This window comes from Typopeltis vanoorti, chromosome 1, assembly GCF_054136105.1.
Source record: "Typopeltis vanoorti isolate ZY-2024b chromosome 1, IOZ_Tvanoo_1.0, whole genome shotgun sequence".
In the NCBI taxonomy this organism is placed as follows: domain Eukaryota; kingdom Metazoa; phylum Arthropoda; class Arachnida; order Uropygi; family Thelyphonidae; genus Typopeltis; species Typopeltis vanoorti.
In genome coordinates, this window is record NC_143549.1 from 39,721,919 (window position 1) to 39,734,398 (window position 12,480).

At 37.5% G+C, this 12,480-nt stretch overlaps 1 protein-coding gene across 1 annotated transcript in view; it reads left to right on the forward strand.

Moving 5' to 3' along the window:
* Positions 1–12,480, forward strand: part of stan (Protocadherin-like wing polarity protein stan) — a 777,611-nt gene that overhangs the window by 425,495 nt on the left and 339,636 nt on the right. The window contains exon 13 of the mRNA XM_090397383.1: positions 11,274–11,390. Coding sequence (XP_090253509.1) covers positions 11,274–11,390 — 117 coding nt within the window. The remainder of the gene's footprint in view (positions 1–11,273; positions 11,391–12,480) is intronic.

Sequence of the window (12,480 nt, forward strand, 5' to 3'; positions counted from 1 at the left end):
AAGTATTAAAATGATACAAAGGGGCATAAAAAAGGGGAGAATTGGAACTAAATTAACGACTAAATGCAAGACTGCTAAGTCAAGTATCAGAAGTAAGACAAGAAGAGCATGTACGAATGAAATCGAGCAATATAGGATGCTGAGTGTGGGCGGGATGAACAGGGGGCAGGAAGAATTGCTGACAACCGTGACGAGAATGTGCCTTGTGAGATCCTTTTAGGCACAGGAGCCCATGTCTCTGTCATCTTGTGGCCTTTATTTACGAATTAGGTTCCTAAGCATAGGAACCTAATTCCAAATCAGGTCTCGGAGCTAGCTCAACCTGATCAAACTGACGGGAGTGGCAAAACGGATCTCCACGCTACGACAAAATTAAGTGTAGTCATCACTCTGCCTGAAGCCAGACTAAACTTACCTCGCGACCTGATTGTTCTCCCAATCATCACGAGCATAACCGACCACATCATTTTAGGAATTGACTTCCTGAAAAGATATCAATTCATATGCAATTATGCCACAAATACTGTGTCTCTATGTGATATGGAACTCAGACAAAATCCCGGTCCCAGGGAACGTTAAAAAAAAAAGGGTCAAATGCAGCGCTGGAAGGAGGTCCCGATTAGAAAGGGGCACTGATGAAGGATGCCACTTGCCATGCAACCTGCGACATTGAATGCAGGGAAATTGAAGATTTTCTCCTAACTGTATTCCAACAATATGATGAGGTTTTCATGGAAGAAATCACCTCACTATCCTGTACGAATTTTGTAGAGCAGACCGTTCATATCACCACAACGAGACCTGTTCACGTAAAACAATACCAAATGCCGGTCAAGCAAATGGAGAAGCTACAAACAATGCTGCAAGAGTTTGAGGAAACCGGGATAATAGAGAAGTCGAACTCCTAATGGAATAGCCCATATATATTAGTGCAGAAATCTGATGGCGTTTTCAGGTTTCTTTTAGACCTGAGGTAGGTCAGCAAAGTCACTAAGCCGATCGATTTCCCCTTGTGTAAAATAGAAGAGCTATTATTGGGACTTGAAAATGCGAAATACTTCTCGAAGCTCGATTTAAATTCGGGATACTATCAAATTCTGTTAAGGAAAGAGGATAGGAAGTATTTTGCATTCACAATGAAGTGGCAGAAATACCAACTGTGTAGGCTTCTTCAAGGTGCGAGAAACTCTGCCATGTCCTTTCAGTCTCTCATGAATTCTGTCCTAGCAGGTATCCTGGGCAAGGGGGTCATCTGCTTTCAGGATGACTTGTTAATTTATTCATGGGACTTACATACGCATAAGTCAATAATATCATCAGTATTGAAGAGACTGCATCTGGCCAAATTATCATTGAAGTATTCCAAGTGCCAATTTTTTTTGTGAGAAGCGAATTACCTGGGCCACCAAGTAAGCGAGAATGGTATAATCCCTACCCATAGCAATGTATGTGCCATTTTGGAGGCAGAAATCCCAAGAACTGTAAGACAAGTGTGGAGGTACATAGGAATGGTTAACTTCTACAAGAAGTTCATCCCAAATAGTTCCATGCTTATGGAGCCAATTGTCAACTTAACTAAGAAAGGAAGAAAGTTTAAATGGACGAATGAACAGCAAAATGCCTATGACTCATTAAATCTAGCATTAACAAGAACCCCTGTCCTTATTTACCCAAGATTTGGGGAGAAATTTTTCCTCTCGACTGATGCTCCACACCATTGCTGCAGTGTTGGAACAGAAGCATGGGGGACGATTTCCAACCCATAGCATTTATCAGTAGGAAACGTTCATCCTCTGAACTAATCTATTCTGTCATAGAAAAGGAAGCCTTGGCAATAGTATTTGCGTTCAGAAAATTAAGATACCTGTTGTTAGGACAACAAATAGTGATAAGATCGGATCACCAGCCATTGTCTTTCTTATCCTCCATGAAGGATAAAAACCAGAGGATTATTAGGTGGACCTTGGAACTCCAAGAGTACAACATAGACATTCAATACATCCCTGGTAAGAAAAATGGTGGCCGATTACTTGTCGAGATCTCTCGACCTAAACAATGGAAGTGATGAACAAGACACTAATAATGTTAATCCCTGCCCCATACACAATGTCAACAACCTAGAGGATAATAATAATAAAAAACCCCACCTTCAATCTTGGGACAAATCATCTATCGTAGCAGCCCAGAGGAGAGACCTCATGTGGAGTATTGTACATAAAAGAATTGAGAAGGGAGAGCCCATGCCCAGTGAGCTCTCTTTCGTGAAGACAGTGCACCTGGATGATGATGGGTTACTGCTAACTAAACAGGCAAACATAAAATAGACATATAAACAGGTAAAATCCATAGGATCAATCATGATCCTATGGATTTTATATGCTTTCCATGACTCTGATTTGTCAAGGCATTGGGGCTTTGAGTGAACGTGACGACGCATTTCAGCCAGATATCTATGGAGGGGAATGAGGGGAGATGTATTAGCTTATGTATCTTCATGCCACATATGTCAAAAGAAGGTCACTTTTAGGGGGGGAAGCCCCCTTGCAGCCATTTCCGATCCCAGCCTGGCCCTTCCAGGCTGTAGCAGTAGACATAATCGGGCCCCTGCCCACTACACAAAAGGGAAATAAGTATATTTTAGTCACAATAGACATGTTTTCCAGATTCTCAGAGGTGGTCGCGGTGAAGGACCAAACCACAGAGATAGTGGCAAATAAATTCCTGAAATTTATTGTGTCGAGATATGGAACACCTCAGACTCTCCTTTCTGACCAAGGGGAAAATTTCACAGTTGAAATGATGCTACAATTATGCAAAACGCTACGAATCAAGAAAATATTCACCACCCCATACCACCCACAAGGGAACGGGATGTGTGAGAGGCTCAACAAAACCCTAAAACACACTCTGACTAAACTTGCTGACACTAGGGTAACAAGTTTTGACACATATCTGCCACAGACTCTATTTGCCTGCAGGACTGCCATTCATTCGGCGACAAGAGAGAGCCCCACAGAAGTCCTCTATGGATTTGAACCTAGTTTCCCATGTGATTTAAGGCATTCTCACATCGACTCTAGGTTTGAAGATATAGATGAATACTTCAATGATTTGGTTGAACGGAACAAAGTAACTTACGAATTGATAGCAGAAGCTAGCAGGAACAGCTCACATAAAACCAGAGCCTATGCGAACATGCTCAGGAAATATAAAGAATTGATCCCTGGTAACTGGGTACTGTTGGAGCAAAAATCAGTTCAGAGAAAGGAGGGGTAAGTTCAAGAGAGGTGCGGTAGGCCCTATGAGATACTGGAAAAGCTGTCTCCAGTGAATTTCAGAATCTGAGACTTGAAGAACCCGGATAAAATTGCAATTGTACATTCGGATAGACTGAAGTTGTACCACAAAGGGGATGACAGGCTTGTATGCGTGGGTGATTCTTTTGATGCCTTGTTAGAGAAGAGGGATCTCAGCCGTCAGGGGGAGAGAAGGGTGAGGGCACTCTGTCTTAATCGAAGGAGAGATGATGTGTGCATGTCCGAAGAAGATGCAGCATGATATTACCGGTTTGTGACCCAGGAGGCTCCCAAGGATGCGGAAGCCGAATAGTGCAAATCCCCTGGAGAGGGCAATACAGCAGGTGACGGCTCAGGGAATAAACAACATTTTCAGGCGAGATACTTCTTCAGATCAAGGAGCACCATATAAAAACATTGAGGGGGATAACAAACCCGAGTATTGTCCACTCCAGAGAGAGAATAACACACAGCACACAGTTAATGTAAAGAAAAAAATTTTATCATCCACATTTGTGTTTGAAAAAATTTTTTCATGAAAGGGTGGGCCTATGTAAAAATTCGATTTTGCCAAAGTAAATTATCTAAAAACATCGACTTTTTGCAGTAGGAATTCACCTGAATTTTTTTGTAAAAATGTATATTTTAACCACCTATGTAAAGCCATCTGTATAAAGAGCAAAATAAGCCCAAAGGGAATTAACTCGCTCATTGTTTAAGAAGGGATGTAGAAGTATTAAAACCAAGAGCATCGCCTGAAATTCGGCATGTCTTTTGATTGTGTGCAAGACCCATCGCAGGTGACCTTCAAGGTCAATATTGAAAGGGTGTGGCGCAAATCAAAAAGAAATGCCCGTAGGCAAGATTAACGCAGTAAAGGGAGGAAGTAAGATTGTCAGCAATTCGAGAAACATTATACAGGGTTCTCTAAACTACTAGCAAGACTCGCACAGGAACGCCAGGGGTCCCAAAGTTCACAATGCACTCTGGCAGCGTTCCACTCACCAACAACTTTGCATGCAAAAAATCTTCTCTTTACTCCCTTCTTCACCACATCTTTATACAACTTCCAGGGATGTCTCTCATTCTTTCCATCTTGCCATCCATTCTTTTTATTATTATGCCTTCTGTATTAATCTGGTAGAATTCCTTAACCAACTCGAAGGTCTCTATAATATCTCCTCTTTTCCTCCTATCCAGCAAACTCTGTAATCCGCATTCCCTTGACATTTCTGCATAACAAACACTCGAGAGCCCCAACATCCCTCTGGTCATTTGTCTTTGGATCCTCTCTAGTTTTCACATCACAATAGTTTGTGTGGTCTGATCAATGCCTTATATGGAAGCACTACCTCCTTATCCTTACTTGTCAGTATACTTTTTATCATAACAGCAATATGATGTGTAGTCTTTACAACATGTGCAATGTGTCCTCAGAACTCTAGTCCACTCTCTACCATCACCACAAAATCCCAATTCTCATTCACTTCCCAATACACAGCTCCACCAATAGAGTATGTAGTTTTATATCTCTGCATCCCAAAATGAAGTGTTTTGCATTTATAATAATAATAATATTAAAACAACTCCACTCATTTGTCTAAGGTAAAAGCCTATTTAAATCTTCCTGTAAAGAATTAACATAAGCAGTACTCCTGATAATGCTACCTAACTTTGTATCATCAGCAAACATTTGAAGATCTCCAGTCAATCTGAATGAAATATTATTAACAAATGAGTTAAACAGCAGGAGGTTCAAGAACAGAACTCTGAGGCATGCTACTGGTCACTTATTTTTTGGAGAAATATGGAGGAATACCTCCTTCATAACAACTTCTTTTACATACTGCTTGCTTGATTTCACTGTTCATCCTTCTAACTGTTATTTTATTTATTCTGTTAACACTTTGTATGAAGCTATGCATTGCTTTATCATTTCCTATGCACTGTCATCATCTTTTCTGCACAACTCATCAACCAAATGTATTGATTCTCGTAGAAAGGCTTAGATGTTGGACATGCTTATTAAATAACTTAAGGAATTTACAACGTACAAAGGATATAAATTAAGTTAAACTTTAATCTATATTTCCAATATTTCGGCAACGTCATGTTGCCATCTTCACAGGAACTTAAAATAAAGACAGGTGCATGCAGGCACTACACACAGTAAATGAGGACGAAGCAGGAAGCTATTGTTTCTCCTAAAAGTCCTGATGTTGCCCCCCCCCCCTAGCGGGTTATGTAGGTATTCTTGATCTGACCTATTTTTTGATCTATTTTTGATCTGACCAAGAATACCTACAAGAATATTTATGTATAATACCCACATAACCCTAGGGGGCTATGTAGGTATTATACATAGATATTCTACATCAGGTACAATAGGTATTCTACATCAGGACTTTTAGGAGAAACAATAGCATCCTCATTTACTGTGTGTAGTGCCTGCGTGCACCTGTCTTTATTTTAAGTTCCTGTGAAGATGGCAACGTGACGTTGCTGAAATATTGGAAATATAGATTAAAGTTTAATTTAATTTATATCCTTTGTATTGTAAATTCCTTAAGTTATTTAATAAGCAAATGTATTGATGTTAGTTGCCTATGGAGTTTCTCATAATCCCTCACCTTATAGTTCATATACCTTCATAACACTAATTTCCTGTTTGACCACCTTCCAAGTCAGAACTTCACCAACAGGTATTAGTGTTGAAGGCTTAATTCACAACCATATCCTGTGAGGATCATTCACCACTCTTCTTTCAAATCCACATTCCTATAATTAAAATCTTCCTTTTACTTGCCCAACTGAGTCTAAACATTTGATAATCAGTGCTCTCCACATTTCCTGACCTGTAGCAATGTTCTATTAAATATACTATTCTATTGATCTCAACTTCACACCAAATAATTTCAAATTCTTTACACATGCCACTATTTTCCACTTTCTCTTTCACTCTTGAAGGACACAATTCCTCTGCTGTCAGTAATGGTACTTTTCCTGCTCTTTTCACCTTCCTATGTTTTCAGAAAGTTCTGTATCCTACTATTTCTAGTTCTGACAGCATATTATTCTCAGACAACCAAGTTTCACTTATGCCAATTATCTTTGGGCATACTGACTCAATCAATGCTACAAACTCAGCCTATTTATTTCTGATGCTTCTTACATTAATATACAAACAACAATTCCCCACTCTTTGAGATCATCCTACCAACACCATCACCCTCTACTCTCTCTGCTATAGTACACTTCTCACTTTGATCTGACCATTACTATTTCCCTGATACTGATTCTGATTTTTGTTCATATCCTTATCATTTCCAACCTTTTTTTTTTTTTTTTAATTTATTTTCTGCATCTCTGCCTTGCTATAACACTTCCTCACCCTTATAACTACTTCATCCTATCCCTTCACAACCTGCTTCTCAACCTCTCTCAGTCGTCGGAGTTCCTTAACCATGCTAATTTCAATTAGAGTTTTTGTAAATCAGAAAATTATATATGATACCAAAAGAAAAGCTATTCAAAATAATACTAAAATTATATGGTGTAAATACGACATTGTACAGATCAACATATAGCACATACCTAAGTAAAGTTAGTATGAAAGAATGTGCAGACAGACATTTGATGTAACATCAAGTTTAAGACAATAGTTCATGCATACTATTGCCACTAACATTTATCATCTGTATGAGCTGGATTTGACTTGTTTTGAACTTTATGGCCAAAGAAACTAAAGCTATGAGGCCAGAGTATTATATCAGCTAATTGCACGTGTTCTGATCAGTTTTCCAGCTAATTGCATATGTTCTGCAGAGTGAAAAACCCAAGTTTTCAGAATTAACTTGAAATCAGGAAAAACTTTTTGCATGAAGAGTCATCGGAGGTGGAGGAAATAAGAGATCTGGGGGTGATAGTGGATAAGGATCTGAAATTTAGGGGAGACATAGCCAAAATGTGAGGACAACACAAAGGCTTCTGGGAATGATGTGGAGGACACTGACTTATAGAAGTAGGGAGATTCTTGTTCCATTGTATAAGGCTTTGATGCCACACATAGACTACTGTGGCCAAATCCTGGTTTTCAAAAGGACAAAGAGATGTTGGAAAGGGTCCAGAAGAGACTGACTAAGGTAGTTTCTGACCTCTGGAATGTCGAATATGAGGAAAGATTGAGAAGATGCAACTTGCAGAGTCTAGTGGATAGGAAGAAGAGGGGAGATATGATTGAGACCTACAAGTTAGTAAGGGATTATAAAATCAATGTTGCAGAGGTTCTACAGAAAACAGTGGGAGATCAGGGGAGAACCAGAGGTCATCCCTGGAAACTGTATAAGGAGTGAGAAGCAGGTTTTTTTTCATGCAGAGTTGTGAATGATTGGAATGCCTTGCCTGAGAGTGTGGTGTCTGCAGAGAATTTGAGTGTGTTTAAAGCATGGTAAAGAGCAACAATTCATCACATTTACCTAGAATGTTCTGTTAACAGCAAATTAATCCATTCATCTTAGGAAACTGCAGCTCTGTCATGTAGGTAGTTGTATTCAGAAGAAAAATACTTCAATCTCATCCATGTGCACAGTCTAGAAACCACCCAGTCTACAGCTATCTCTTTATCACTGCAAAAAAAACAGTGCTATATAACTTTTATCTTCTACATACAACATTACACAGCATGTCACCTCTACTGAGAAAAGTAGCTGGCCACCTACTTGGCCATTAAGCAAAAGGTGAGTAGTCTTCATCTCTGTGAGCATCAACATTAGTGTGAAAACAACACCCTTGACCTCTTTCACCAACTGGAATTAAAGGAACCATTCCTGGCTTAGCAGCAGTGTTATCTCCTTCTAAAAAGTGGGGAAGGTGGGTGGGTGGGTGGGAGGGAAGAGGGGAGATTTTCCTGCTAATTTAATGGTCTGGAAGTGAAAAATGATCCTAAAATTGACTTCACTGTTTTCATAAATCTTGTAATTACTACATTTAATAATCTGTATGTATGCAAACTCTCTGCCTGAATGCAGAGAAATACATGATAATTAATCCATATTAATTAATTAAAAATCTACTACAGAAGCTGCCCATTGGAAAGGCCACAAAATATGAGCCAATAAATCTTGCCTTTTGTCTTTTAAACTATTATTCTTAATTTTAGTACATCTGACATGCATGATTTTTTTCTTAAAAATGACTTAAAAACTTCGATTAACATTTTTTCCAGATTTGCAGAACCTACTGTTTGGGATAAAATTACTTTAAATTATCTTCCTGTGCATAAAAAAATAAACAAACAAATAAATAAAATAACACCTTTTATTCCCCTACAGGGAGTAGGTGAGGCTTACTGTACAGTTAAACCTTAATATGAAACTAATCTTCAGAAGCATGTTATCCTCATTATCAGACCTCCATGGGGTCAAAACGCACGCACACGCACGCATGTGCGTGCGCGCAAAAACTAATTTTCAGCAGTAAATATTTCAGAGCATCTAAATAGAAGACACCTTTAACAGTGATCATTTTAAATTATTTCTTTGTGTGCTATTTATTTACCATAATAGAAAGTGATTATCATTGTTCTTCACTTTGTGCTTAATTTTGAAGTTTAATGAAAACACCACCTCTCCTCACATGTAATCAAAATCAACTTCAAGGGATTGGAGTTTCTTTCAGTAGCATCAATAAGTTCTGACAATGTTCAATTGGCACATCTTTTTGATTGTCATTTAATGCATTCAGAATAAACTGTGTACAAACCTTTATTTAATTCAGAAATTGGGTAATTAGTTAATAAGTATGGCTCATCAGTTGTTACTTTTAATTTCTGATTTTTTTTTTTCAACAGTATCCTGATAATCCTGATGGCTCAGGATGTTTGTCTTTGGTGATTTTGTTTTTTGTCAGAAACATTTATGCTGCTCAAAAACACACCATAAGGTTTCTTCTTCATTTCCAACATATTTCACTTCCACCTTATCTTTTCCTTTTCATTTCATTTTCAGCTTATTATTATTATCACACCCTCCATGGAGTCAGCAGACTCACTGGAAGATTCACTCAACTGTCAACATATCTATCATGCTGAACCTTACAATCCTAAACGTTCCTTGCATTCACAACATTTTTGGTAATATTTTGCATTCACTCTCAGCCCTTCTTACCTTCTCCTCGTTTGATAATTTCCTCAGTGTCCCATTAAAATTAATTCTTAAATGTCTCTATCATGTCACTTATTTTCCACCTATCCTAGTACTAAACTCTATAATTACATTCCTTTAACTGCTCTCCTTAGCCAACATTTTTAATTCCTGAAATTGCCTTAGTCACTTGTCTGTGGACCTTCTCAAATGTTTCCACATTATGATGAAAACTAGGTGAACAAATCTGAGTACAGTAATCTCCAAGTATGGTTAGGTGGCCAGTGCTTTATACACTGGCACAACGATCTCCTTATCCTTACTTGTTAGTGCACTGCTTATCATAGCAGCAATGCAATATTCAGTCTTTGCAACACTTACAATGTTCCATCTAAACTTCAGTCTGCTGAAATTATCACCTCAGATTCCAAATGTCATTCCATTCCTGAAGCAGAGTTGCATCAATATAGTACACAGCTTTATATCTCTACACTCCAAAATGCAACACCTTGCACCTTGTTCTCCACAGAGGACACATTGCCAAAATTGTGAGGACAGCACAATAAATTCTGCAAATGATGTGGAGGACACCGACTTGTAGAAGTAAGGAGATTCTTGTTCCATTGTATAAGGCTCTGAATAGGCCACACATGGACTGCTGTGCCCAGATTTGGTCACCTGGCTTTCAAAAGGATGAAGAGATGTTGGAAAGGGTCAAGAGGTGACTGACTAAGATAGTTAGTCAGTCTGATCTCTGGAATGTCAAACACAAGGAAAGGTTGAGAACATGCAATTTGCAGAGTCTGGTGGATAGGAGAGGGAGGAGGGGTGATATGATAGAGACCTACAAGTTGGTAAGGGGTTGTTATAGGATCAATGTTGAAGAGGTTTTATAGAAAACAGTGGAAAATCAGGTGAGAACAAGAGGTCATCCTTGAAAGCTGTATAAGGAGGGTGTGTGAACAAGGAATTGAGAAGCAGGTTTTTTTGCATGCATAGTTGTGAATGATTGGGATGCCTTGCCTGAGAGTGTGGTGTCTGCAGAGAATATAAGTATGTTTAAGGTGTGGTATGATGAGCTGTGTGTGTATTACAAAATAACCTCCTAGATGAGTCTTGACTCCATAGGATCGTAGGGTAATAATAATAATATAATTGTTCTGTATCACCAGCCAAATTTTTGTTTATATGATGTCTTGTTTTGACTGTGTATCAAATATGTGAATGAAATAATAATAATTTAACATGGCAGATAATGATAATGACAGCATGTTTGATCTTTTATGGATTCTCTGCCATGTCAGAAATGCTTTTTTTTTGACAAATACATGATATACATATATTTTAACTTTGATAACTTTTAAGCTTTGCAGATTATGTCCAATAACATTATATATGTATATAATGTTATTATAATATATTATATTATATTAAGATAACACCATTGGTAACTTATCCAATGGAAGATCATATTATTTAAAGTTATATATATCTGTTAGACATTAACTTTAATACAAGTTTTTTTTATGACATTATTCTTGTTTTCCAATTGTGGTACTGTATAGTTTTAATCTTCAGCATGTCTTAATAAGACAGGATAAATTAAAATCAGTTAAAATGGATGTTTTCAAAAATTCTGCACATTTCCATGCATTATTAAAAATATTAGTAAATGTTGATATTTTAATATATTGTAATATCACATTTTGGAGACAAAAAAAAACAAAACAAGCGATTCTTAAATCAAGCTATCAGCTCTTAGACCATGATAACAGTTGATATCACCAATTGTTTGTTGGCTCAGCTGTTACCCATTTATTACAAATGCATTTTTCAGATAACTAAAAAGCTTGAAGGCCATATTCAAGGACTTTATGTTGGAAAAGTATCTGTAGGAGGATTAGAGCCATCAGATTCAGATGACACGTCCACCTATTTTAAAGGTTGTATTCAGGTAAGCAAGTTAAAGTAAATGTTTGTTACAGAGTTCTTTGTATTTACTGACTGTAAATACAACCATGATCAAGTGGCCAATATAATTCATTGGCATGTATGCAAAATATATGGCTTTCCTACTTCTGATAACTGGTGGCAGCATAAAATAGAGACAGTATTGGAAAACGAAACAGCAAAAATTCTCTGGGACTTTCAAATACAAACTGATTGTGGTCTGCTTTTCACACTCTGCAACTGGATCACTAACTTTCTCACTGGTTGTCCACTGCATGTCATGTTGGATGGTTTCCTCTGCTCAGATTTGCATTTGGATTTACATTTGCATTTGGAACACAATAGACCTCACATCACAATTATCAAACATCGACAGGGTTGGATTATTGATATCGCAATACCCAGTGATAACAACATTAACAACAAAGAAGTGGAAAAAATTATTAAATATAGAGATCTGGCAATCGAAGAGTTGGCCTGCTGTAAAGTCATCCCAATAGTTTTCGGTGCACTAGGTGCAACTTCAAAGAAGCTATCCAACTATTTACAGTAATTAAACATCAACGAAGTGACCCCATATGACCTGCAAAAAACAGCATAACTTCGAACAGTCCATATTTTACGACGCTACCTGATGGACTATTCTTAGATTCTTGAGTAGAATCTGAATTGTTCTCTATCACCAGTCAAATTGTTGTTTATATGATATCTTGTTTTGACTGGGTATCAATTGTATGAATAAAATAATAATAATAATTATTATTATTAACTATCGAGTCCCACTTAATTAACTAGTATAACTAATGTAAGATAACTAGTATTTAGTTATCTTACATTAGTTACTTAGGTGGTGCTTTTTAGAGTTATATGTTATTGTTTATTTACCATTCTATGATCTTATACTGAACATGCCTATGACATGACACTCTGCAAAAATTTTAAATTAAATAAGTTTTTTTTACAAGTTTTTCTCAGTTTTTATATTTATTTTGATTGGCCTGCTTAGCAAACTGCCATCTTATGGTCTGCTTTTCACACTCTGCAACTGGATCACTAACTTTCTCACTGGTTGTCCACTGCATGTCATGTTGGAT